Source organism: Anneissia japonica, unplaced genomic scaffold (assembly GCF_011630105.1).
Source record: "Anneissia japonica isolate Jap-2015-1 unplaced genomic scaffold, ASM1163010v1 scaffold2022_len89669_cov117, whole genome shotgun sequence".
Taxonomy (NCBI): Eukaryota; Metazoa; Echinodermata; class Crinoidea; order Comatulida; family Comatulidae; genus Anneissia; species Anneissia japonica.
Window position 1 is genome coordinate 64,107 of NW_022696742.1, and position 12,246 is coordinate 76,352.

At 35.8% G+C, this 12,246-nt stretch overlaps 1 protein-coding gene across 1 annotated transcript; it reads left to right on the forward strand.

The window, feature by feature from the left end:
* The first annotated feature begins 7,671 nt into the window (after positions 1-7,671).
* Positions 7,672-8,283, forward strand: LOC117102157 (uncharacterized protein K02A2.6-like). Its single transcript, XM_033242364.1, has one exon. It carries the CDS (start codon positions 7,672-7,674, stop codon positions 8,281-8,283), a length of 612 nt encoding a protein of 203 aa, XP_033098255.1.
* The last annotated feature ends 3,963 nt before the right edge of the window (positions 8,284-12,246 follow it).

Genomic DNA, 12,246 nt, shown 5'->3' on the forward strand with positions numbered 1-12,246 from the left:
ATACAGTACAGACGTCTGCTAGGTAACAACGTGATTGCACCTTCCTTCCCAGGTGTTCATGTAACATTGACATAATTGTTAGCTAACCAGTTGTGTGTATTTCTTTGTGAAAATGAGTACATATAACGCGTAGGTGGATTACAACTAAAGAGTGGCATGACGTTATTTTCGCGAATGATGTAAATATGAGGTATAGCACTTACTAGCAAAAGTGCTCACTAAAATTAAACATTTTATATATATTTCTATAATGTGTAGTATGGGTCAACGGCATTGTACGCAAGTGCTCTCGATTGTCATATTGATATTTGTATAGACTGTATAGAGGAGCCAATAGGATATTCAAAGGATAGAAAATGCAATGCTGTAATACATTTTTGTTTCTGGTCTATTAAATTTTATGAAGTAAATGAAATTAAGTAACTCTTGTTTTATTTACGTACGTAGTACTGAGCAAAGGTAAGGGTATTCCCCTTCCTACTGCTGGTGTCAGGTGCCGACTTGATGGAGTTTAATGACAAACCAGGGAAGGGTGCAGATCTGTTTTGAAAGGTGGGAGTAGGAAGACATTTTATGAGTCTACACCCACCACAGACAAACCATGGTTGGGGCTGAGGTGCGAATATTTGAGGAAATAGTACCTCTAGATGGGCAGGACACTTTTAGTAAAATTCATCAACATCACATCACAAGTCAAAACCTGGAAAATCTACACTTGATTCCCGGAAAATCTACACTTAATTCATTACTTTATATCACACATATTTTGTATAAATTTGCCGAAGATCGACTCAACTCTCGACTTCTTTCACTCAATATCTTTCATGCTTTTGATTGGTGCCTCACTCTTTACTCCTTTTTAGATTTTTTCTCATTCATTTCGACTCACACATACACTTGTTGATTTAATTGGTAATTGGCTTCATTTTCAAATTCAGCAAACTTCTTTTCAAGAAATAACCTCTACAAAACTTCCTATCAGCAGTGGAGTGGTACAAGGCAGCAAACTTGGTCCAATCCTTTTCCTTTATTTCATCAATGATATTGTTGTTCTGATTAATTGTCCTTCCTCTTTATACGCAGATGACCTGGTTATTGTTTGTTCGTTTAAAGACTGACTCCTTGATCCTTTTCCATCCATTGCGAATGATCTTGGACATCGGTCCCAATGCAATGAACTTCTCGTCACACCATCTAAGTGCGAAATAATGAACGTACACTTTCAAAAATGCAATCCAGCCTTTTCCCCAATTACCCTCTGCGGGTCTCTGATTGACATAGTCCAAGAACTTAAATATTTAGGTATTACAATCTCAAACAATCTGAAGTGGCATTCACAAATTATTAATATATATAAATCATGTGTCCGCAAACTTTCTGTGATGAAATATATAAAGCATTCACTTGACCACACATCTCTCGTTTTCTTATATAAATCCCATGTCCAATCAGTGATGGAATATGTATGTGCTATTTATGGCAACCTACCTGAATGTGAACATGCGTATTTTAAACGTATTGAATATCTTTTCAGTAAACTTTTATCAGAACACTCTTCATATTCTTCATATGCACAACTGTTGCTCAGTATGGTATCACAACGTACGGCACAATATTTAAATATTTCACTTAATGCATATTTTGTCGGATTGTTCAATCTTACGATCACATTCTCACTGATTTCCTCCCGCCTCGATGTCAAACTTCTATCTCGCTTAGGAATCACTGTCAATCTGCCTTCTTACCAATTTCTTGTAGAACCGATGTTTCAAATCTTCGTTTCTCCCATATGCACTTAGGCTTTGCTCGTCTCTAAATCTCGATCTGTTTTCTGCAAACAATGCCTCTATCCGTACTGCTCTGCTTGGAACACATTAATTAGTTGTTTTTTGAATATTTTTATTGGCTATAGCAAATGTTGATATTCAATTGTGTTATGTTTTTTGTATGGCGGATGGCTTTTGTAGCAAATAAATATTAAATTGAATTGAAAAATTCAAAATAAATCAAAAACAAATTTCTTATGTTCTTTTATCAGGGATTTTCGGTAACTATAGAGATCTTCTAAATATATTTGTGTCGTACCATAGGATGTAAAGCTTAAAACATTATCTTCGATTTTGTCTTTACATTGGTCTACTACTAAAGTATGATTTCACAACCACTGCAGCCCCACCACGGTTGTGGTTGGGGCTGAGATGGCTTGAAATGACACTTTCTATAGTAATATTCATAATCATCACAACACCATTGTATTGTCAAAGTGATGCGCCAACAATTTCTCATGATCTTTTATCAGTGAATTTCGGCAACCATAGAGATTAATAATTAATAACTATTCTAAGCTTTAACTACTATAGGCCTAATCATTATGATCAGCAAGTCACAACTTTCCTTTTTCACCTTTAGCCCAATTTTTAATATTATTAATATCATTGCCGTTATCTTTTCGTTACCATCGTTATCATCATTATCGCCATCATTGATTTATAATAATAATAATAATATTTATTTGGCAAAAAGCATACAGGAGAAAGACATATGCATTGCCCGGATAGGGAATGGGCGAAAGCCCGAACAATATTTGCTCCCTATCCTTCATATAAAATGAAATACACAAAAACAATCAGAACTAATCAGAAACATAAAATGAAATAAAATGCTTAATTAAATTATTCTTAAAACAGGAAACATTAACAGAGTTTTGAAGTAGAGGAGGTAGTTCTTCCGAGAGCCTGGGAAAGGACACGAAAGCAGAATTAAGAAAAATATTGCTTTTGGCTTTCCAGTGAATAAGCCTGCCCTCACAACACTCACTCTTATGAACAAACTCTGTTAATGTTGGGGGACACACATTATGAAGAACTTTGAAACCAAGAACAAGCCGGTGATATTTAAAAATATCTTCTTTGCTTAATATGTTAAGCGTTTTCAGCCTATCTTCATAATGTGTGTCCCAGTCACCATCTTTTTTAAACATAATTATTCTGGTGGCTCTACGTTGGATGCTTTCAATTCTATTAATATTAGTTTTGTCACCTGGTGCCCACATTGCACAACAATAAGTAATAATTGGCAGAATCAATGCTTTATATAGATTTAACATTACAGCCCATGACATATTTTTACTACACTTTAATAAAACCTAGTAATTGTGATGATTTAGAACAAATATAATTTACTTGTGTATACCATGAAAGTTTATTATTTATAAAAACACCAAGTAATTTAAATTCATTTACTTTTTCTAAGTAAATATTATATATTTTATAATCCCATTTAATTGGGTTCTTACTTTTACTTATATGCATAGTAGCACATTTAGAGGTAATTTATTGACAACTGACCAATTGTATATCTTGTCAAGATCTTGCTAAAGAGCAATACAGTCCCTAATATTATTGATTTGGTGGGAGAGAGTATGGTCATCTGCAAACTGAAATATTGATGATGAGATATCATTTACAATGTCACTAACATAAATTAGGAAGAGAAGCGGGCCCAACACAGAACCTTGAGGGACCCCAGATGTTACATTAATCCACTCTGACTGCTCTCCTCTATAAATAACTCTTTGCCTTCTGTTAGTTAAGACATTTTTTATCCAGCTATTGATAATACCTGTAATGCCATACATGCTAAGTTTTTTAATTAATCTGCTATGAGGAACTTTGTCAAAGGCTGACGAAAATCTAAAAATATAACATCAATATTTTTACAACCATTATCAATACTTTTAGACTAGATGTTAAGAGATATTCTGTATTATACATTTGCCTAAAACCAAATTGGTTATCAGAGATAATGTTATTTAACAAGAATTCATTAATCTTATAACATAACAGTTTTTCAATAACTTTACTTATTATTGGTGTTAGGGACACAGGTCTGTAACTTTTTAAATCATTTTTTGGTTTCCCATGTTTTTTGTGGACTGGTACTACATTAGCCTCCTTCCACTGTTTATGGACAATGCCTTTGTTTATAGAAAAATTAAAGAAATAATAGAAAACATTAGCAAGTTCTTCCTTACATTGTTTTAAGAACAATGGAAGAATACAATCTGGCCCAGGTGACTTAGAAGCATCCAGCTTAGATAAAGCATAATAAACTTCATCTATTTCAAAAGGTTGAAATTCAATTTCATTTTAAATTTCAAGAGCAATATTAGACAAATTCCGAAGATTATCATCACTCTGGTTGGCAGTAAAATTTGAAACAGATCTTTCATTAAATAAATCTGCTATTTGTTTAGCAGAAGTAACCGGTTGATCACCAATCTTAAAACAAATAATTTCGGACTCTTGCCTAATTGACCTGATATAAGCCCAGAATCTTTTAACATTATTAGACTTGTTGTTTGATATGTTCAAAATATAATTTTTGTGACTGCAATAAATTTCTTTCTTGAGGTGTTGACTGCACTTTTTAAATTCTTCTTTTGACTTCTCAGTTTTTAACCGGGTATATTTTTTGTAAAGATTTCTTTTTTTAGTACACAGTTTTTTGATTTCTCTTGTAATCCAAGGAAATGAACTTTCCTTTTTTCTTTTCTTAATGGGAACACAATCCACAATGGCAGCATTAATTTTATCATGAATTTTCCCCCATACATTACTAACATCATCTGAATCAAAGCATGATTCCCAATCAACATCCCTCAACAGATTTTTTATTTTATGAAAATCAGCCCTTTTAAGATCATATACAATTTTGTTGACAGTAGTAGTAGTAGTAGTTTTAGTAGTAGTAGTATTAAACAAAACTTTATAAATGTTGTGTCCAAACCACAACGTTTGATGTTTAGCGAACCGCAAGGTTCAATGTTTTGCTCGCTGTTGGAGCGCTCGCTGTTTTTTTGGCATTAAATGGTTATCTTGAAAGTTTACCTACATCTTATCATTCCTCATTTACGTCAATCTAAGAGTGACAAATACAACACTGGCGACGAGGATGGGATTTATTTAGAAACCCTTGCCCTAGGTGTGTGAGTTGGTTATTAGCTTAATTTTTTTCATAACATTGAAGAGAGTAAGTGCAGCCGTTCGTTGGGAATCTGTACCTTCATCGTTCGTCGGCGTGGTGTTCTGCGAGACACAGCACGGAGTGCACTTTACTGCTACATAGCAACCACATAGCAACGGCAGAAAGCTTACGGTAGGCTAGCTTAGAAAGACTCGTCTATAGATAGGACGCCTAGTATGGCTACTGCTATAGGAAAGATTGATGTATTTGATGGAAGCGTGGAGTCATGGGATATATACAAGGAACGGTTGGACCAATATTTTATTGCTAATGATATAGAAAATGTAAAGAAGGTCCATGCCCTACTCAGTTTGATAGGATAGGTGGACAGACATATGCATTGTTTAACAGCTCCAGATCGTCCAGCCACTAAAACCTACAATCAGTTAACACAGACTTTGCAAGAACATTTTGTTCTGCAAAGCCAATTGTGATAGCAGAACGTTTCAGGTTCCACAAGCGGGATCAGGGAGATCATGAGAACGTACGTGAGTACAATGCGGCTCTACGTACATTAAGTGAATGGTGCGAGTTTGGCAATACACTATCTGATACATTAAGAGACAGGTTGGTGTGTGGTCTCCGGAATGAGACTATATAAAAACGGCTGTTATCAGAATCAAAGTTAACTTACAAGAAGGCCATAGAGATTGATATGGAAACGGCTTCCAAGGACGTTATCAAGCTCCAAAGCATTTAAACACAGTACACGCGATGTACAACGAACGCTCAGAGACGAGTGTAAGCAAGCCACATAAACAAGGTAAACCCTGTTTTAGATGCAATGGCACTAATCATGATGAAGCTCAGTGCCGTTTTAGAAATGTAACATGTCATAACTGTAAGAAAAGGGGACATGTTCAAAGAGCATGTCCAGGAGCAAAGGCTACAAATGAGCCTGCATTTCGTCATACAAGGAAGTGGTCCAACAGAGGCGCACATTCGCTTGAATATGACTCCGAGGAATACGGAGATGAAGTAATTATTAACGTTGAAATACACAAAGTGAAACGAGATGATGTAATCTGGGTAACACCCACCATAGAGGGACAATCTCTGCAAATGGAATTGGAAACAGGCTCAGCGACTACTACTACTACAAGAACTTTGCTAATCTACGGCTATTTCACTCGGACATTAAACTTAAAACATATTCCAGTGAAGTATTGGTACCTATTGGTGTCTTGAAAGTAAAAGTGGAATTAAATCAACAGAACAAGACGTTGGAATTGTATGTAGTCCAACATGGAGGGCCACACTTATTCGGTCGAGATTGGCTGCGCAACCTCCAACTTGACTGGAAACAAATAAAGTTGATTGCACGATGTGAGGACAAGAAGCCAATGAAACATCTGATGACCAAGTATAAGGACATTTTCAGCGAAACCTTGGGTACATTACAGAACATTAAAGCATGAATCAAAGTGAAAGAAAATGCCTCACCGAAATTCTGCAAGGCTAGACCAGTACCATATACCATTAAACCTAAAGTCGACAAGGAAATTGATCGATTAGTTAATGCCGGGATTCTGCACAAAGTGTCGAGCCATAGTGAGTGGGCAACGCCTATAGTCCCCATACCTAAGAAGGATGGTTCTATCCGTATGTGTGGTGATTTTAAAGTCACCATAAACCCGGTGCTGGACATTGACAAGTACCCATTGCCAAAGATTGAAGACATCTTCGCAGCATTGGCGGGAGGAGAGCATTTCACAAAGATAGATGCCATAGACCAAGTACTTCAGGGAATACCGGGAGTACAATGTATGTTGGATGACATGATCATCACAGGAAAGACGACAAAAGAACACCTTGAAAATTTAGAAACTGTAATGCAACATCTACAGCAATATGGGTTACAACTAACCAAAGGAAAATGTGAGTTTTTCAAGAAACAAATTCAATTCTGTGGACACATTATTGATGGTGAAGGACTACACAAAACACCAGAGAAGATAGAATCTGTCTTGAAGGCTCCAGAACCAGAGAATGTGTCACAGCTGAAAGCCTTTCTCGGATTAGTGAATTACTACGGAAGGTTCATACCTGACTAGCTACCATGTTAAGACCTCTACACCAATTGCTGGAAGCAGATAGTAAGTGGCAGTGGTCACAAGCTTGTGAACAGGTATTTCAGGAAGTCAAAGATGCTATGACTTCAGATTTGGTGTTAACACACTACGATCCTAAAAAAACCGGTAAAAGTCGCATCGGACGCTTCACCCTATGGGCTAGGGCAGTACTGTCCTGTCACACACATTCGCAGATGGATCAGAAAGACCTATTGCTTTTGCTTCCAGGTCATTAACGAGGGCGGAGCGGAACTACGCTCAAATTGACAAAGAAGCACTGGGGATTGTTTGGGCAGTGAAGAAGTTTCACGCATATTTATTTGGGAGAACTTTTACACTGGTGACTGATCATCAGCCCTTGGTGTCCATCTTTCACCCTCAGAAGGGAATCCCAATAACAACGGCAGTATGGCTGCAAAGATACACCCTATTACTGGCGGGGTTCCAGTACCAAATCGAATACAAGTGCACTAAGGGTCATGGCAATGCTGATGGGCTGTCTCGTCTTCCGACCAAGCAGATGCATGTAGAGGAAGAGGAATACGATTTATTAGAATAAATTCATGTATGACACATGGGCGTGGTTAAAATAAAATCGCTCGCCAGAAGTTTTGTATGGTGGCCTGGTATCGATCATGAACTAGAGGAAGTTACAAAGCGATGTACCGGATGCCAGGCTAACAGAAACATGCCTATAGCAGCCCCAGTTCATCCATGGGAGTGGCCCCAAGGACCATGGAAAAGGGTGCATGCAGACTTCGCAGGACCATTTGAGGGGAAAATGTTCTTCCTCTTAGTGGACACACATTCTAAGTGGCCAGAGGTGATTGAAATGTCAGCAACCTCAAGTGAACAAACCTTTGAAATATTGAGGAATGTATTTGCGAGGAATGGGTTGCCAGAACAGTTGGTAACGGACAATGGTCCGCAGTTTATCACACATACATACAAATGGTTTATGGAAGCCAACGGCATTCGACATACAACTTCTGCCCAGTATCATCCAAGGCCAAACGGCCTGGTGGAACGGTTCGTTCAAACCTTTAAGCAGGCTATGAGGGCATCAAGAGCACAGCATAGTTCGTTACGAAAGAGGCTGTCAACGTTTCTGCTCAATTATAGATCAACTCCGCAAACCACAACCCAAGAAACAGCTGCAAAGTTGTTCTTAGGCAGAGAGCATTAATGAAACCAAACATCGCGAGGAAGGTGGATGTCGTGAATGAGAAAATGGAGAAAAAGTCTCCAAGTAATGTGCGCAAATTCACAGTAGGGGAAACAGTAGCTGTACGAGAGTATCGTGGATACAATAAATGGATTCCTGGTATTATCAAATCGGTGGCTGGTCCACTCTCATATACAGTTCAGAATTCCCCAGGGACTGAATGGTGCAGACACACAGATCAATTGAGATCAGCCAACTTTAGAGATCAGGAAATTCCCCATGCAACACTATTCGAAAAGGAACACACACCAACAATGCGAGAAACAGTGACAGATCATGATGATGATAAAGTAATAACAAAGGAGCACCGTTATCCCTTAAGGAAAATTAAACCACCTACTAGACTTGATCTATAGAACACTGTTATACATGAGTTACAATGTTGGGACAGTTAAAAGTTAAAGTCAGACTCCGGAGAAAAAAAAATTTTTGATATGTTGTAGAACATACAGATACAACATATCAAAAATTTTTTTTCCTCCGGAGCCTGACTTTAAAGGGGGAGGGATGTTGTGTCCGAACCACAAAGTTTGATGTTTAGCGAACCGCAAGGTTTGATGTTTTGCTCGCTGTTGAGCGCTCGCTGTTTTTTTGGCATTAAATGGTTATCTTTAAAGTTTACCTACGTCTTATCATTCCTCATTTACGTCAATGTAAGAGTGACAAATACAACAATAAACACTTGCAAAACTGAACCATATATTACATCAAACTGATCCATATCATATTTCTGTATCTTAAGACAGGGCCTGGGATTTACAGATTCAAGACAAATAATTAGATTTTTTTATTAAGTAAGTTTGATAGATCCACCCCCTTGAGCTGAATACACTTGAATACTAAAGATGACCGTTTTAGGTCAAATATATCACTTAAATGTAACCAACCAAGTGACATAAACATTTCTTTAGAGGGTGTTAAAATATTTGAATTTAATATTAATCTTGCACCACGTTTTTGGAGTCTGGTCAATTTGTCAAGATCATTATCAAAGCGTTTTGACCACACAGTACTACAGTATTCGAAATGTGGTTGAACAAGTGAAAGGTAAAGTTGGTTTAAAGTAGATTGGTTAATAGGTTTTTGACACTTTAGGATTGAGAGAGTAGCAAACACTTTTTTAGATACAGACTTAACATGATCATGCCAAGATAATTGATCGTCAATAATTACACCAAGGCATTTATAGTTGTAAAACTCTTTCCAATTCATTCCCATTAACATCAATTTTAAAGTTTTGATTTGATAATCGGCAGTTTGTACCCAGAAGCATAATTTTAGTTTTCTCAATATTTATACATAATTTATTTTTATTTATCCACAAACAAATTTTGTTTATGTCCTCTGACATTGCTTTTTCAATATTATTAACATTTCTATTAGCAAAAGTTGTATCATCAGCAAACAATGATATTTTACCATGGGAAATAACTTGCGAGATATCGTTTATAAAAATAAGAAAAAAGAGAGGGCCTAAAATTGAACCTTGGGGTACTGTACTGGCAAAATATCACAACCATATATTTATCGGTAGGTGTATCGGTAGGTGTAACACCTACCGATAAATTCATTGGTTGTGATATTTTTATATTAAAGGGTACACTTTGTTGTCTGTTTGACAGATATGATTGAAACCATTGTAGAGCATGTAAAGAACAACCTATGTGTTTTAACTTTTCCAATAAAATGGTGTGGTTAACTGTGTCAAATGCCTTTCTCAGGTCTATAAAGGCAATGCCTGTAAGTTTACCCTCATCAATATTTTTCAACCAATTATCAATCATTTGAATCAACGATGTTTCTGTGGAATAGAATTTTTTAAAACCAGATTGATTACTATCATAAATATAAATAAATAAATATAAATATTAAAATAACTTCAGGCAAGTCAAAAATACCTGGAGGATTAATAGTTGGTTTATCTTTTTCAATAGGACTGGCATAAAGTCCCTTTGTTATATCAGAACCTATTGTTATAAAATGTTTATTGAATGCGTTTGCAATATCATAATCAGAACTTAAATCTTTATTATTAACTGTTACATGAGTAGGGTTGCTCTTTTTCTTAGTTGGTAGAACTTCTTTCAAATTTTGCCAAAGTTTACGATTATTATTCTTATTTTTACATAGAACATAGAACATAGAATTTTCTTTTAGCCTTTTGAAGTTTACATGTTACTTCATTCCTAACTTTTTTATACTTGTCCCAGTTAACATCTAATTTAGATTTTCTTGCAATTTTTAGCAACCTATCTCGTTCATTCATAGCATAGAGAATATCAGCAGTTATCCATTTACAATTGTTAGACCGAATCCTTTTTTGCTTCTTTGGAGCATGATTATTTACGTTCATGAACATAGATTTCCACATGGTCCATGCACTATTTACAGATATATCACTATGACAAATCATTAACCAACGTACTTGTGCAAGATCTTGAATAAACGCATCTTCATCAAAAGCCTTAAAACTACAGTATTCAACTATTTTGTGATCATTGTTTTTTACTTTAGTCCCATGAATTACATAAGTTATATAGTTGTCACTTATACAAGTAATTACGACTCCATGTTCAATGATTCGTTCAGGCTTAGATGACAGGATAACATCAATTATTGTTTGATGTGACTAGTTGGTCTGTCAATTACTTGTGTTAATTGGTTAAGATTGCATATAAATTCAAGCAACTCAGTTTCTCTCTTATTTAGTTGGTTAAAATCACAATTCAAATCTCCTAGTAATAATATCTCTTTGTCTTCAGCAGAAGCTTTATTGAGTGATAAACTTAAGTGGTCAAATAATAGTGGATTATATTCTGGAGGCCTATAAACAGAAGATACTAAGATAGATGTTGAATGAGGAAAATTAATTTCAATCCATATACATTCCAGTCCCCTTATTTCAAGATCCTTTATGAGAAAGTAATTCAAGTTATTAGAAATATACATTGCAACACCACCACCATTTCTTGTCCTATCACATCTTAAAATATTAAAATTTTCAATAGCAATTTCACCATCAGTTATAGTTTCATCACAGAAAGTTTCATTAATGGACAATATGCCAATATCAGATATATTATTCTTAGTATATGTTTAAGCCTATCCATCTTATTAACAAGACCACGTATATTAAGTTGAAACAATTTTAAACCTTTACAATTTATTTTAGGTATCATTCCATTGTTCAAACTTACAATTTTGCTATTTTTAGCTTCAATCAAGTTTTGAGTTGTCATATTATTAACAGTTGAATGATTATCATTGCAAATAAATAGATTAGGATTAGAAACATTATTATTTACAGTGTTTGGATTATCTTTAATTGTTGATTTTTCACAGTTATCAGTAATAGTAGTTGAAACAGTAACATCTTCAGTAGTAATATGCTCTTTATTTTCTTGTTTGTTCTTATCTGCGGCTAAGCTTTCGTTGCCAGGATCTCAGTAATGTCCGTATGTACATGACTTTGCTTTGTGTCCCATTTCATTACAGTGCCAACATACTACTGGTTTGCCGTGTCTACAAACCCTACGTGTGTGTCCTGATTCACCACAAAAGTGGCAAAGGGTATTCATTGATTTACTTGAGATTTGTTCTGGTTTGGGCTGAATGATCTGTACTGCTCTGTTGAGACTCCTGATTAACGCTGTCATTCCTTTTTTGTTCAGATGTAATACGTGTCTGGTGAATTTGGAAGAATCAAATTTACCGTAGCTTGATAGAAATGCACGCGTGTTATCAATAAATGTGAGTCCATATATTGACTGATAGCATGATCGTTGATCCTGACATCATCAAGGCGAGGACAAATACTTCAAATGTACACATTGACAGATATTCGTCCTTTAAGTGTAGATATTAATTGCTCAAAGTCCAGCTCAAGTTGTCGTAGGTTGAAATCTTCTTTACTGACATCATTTG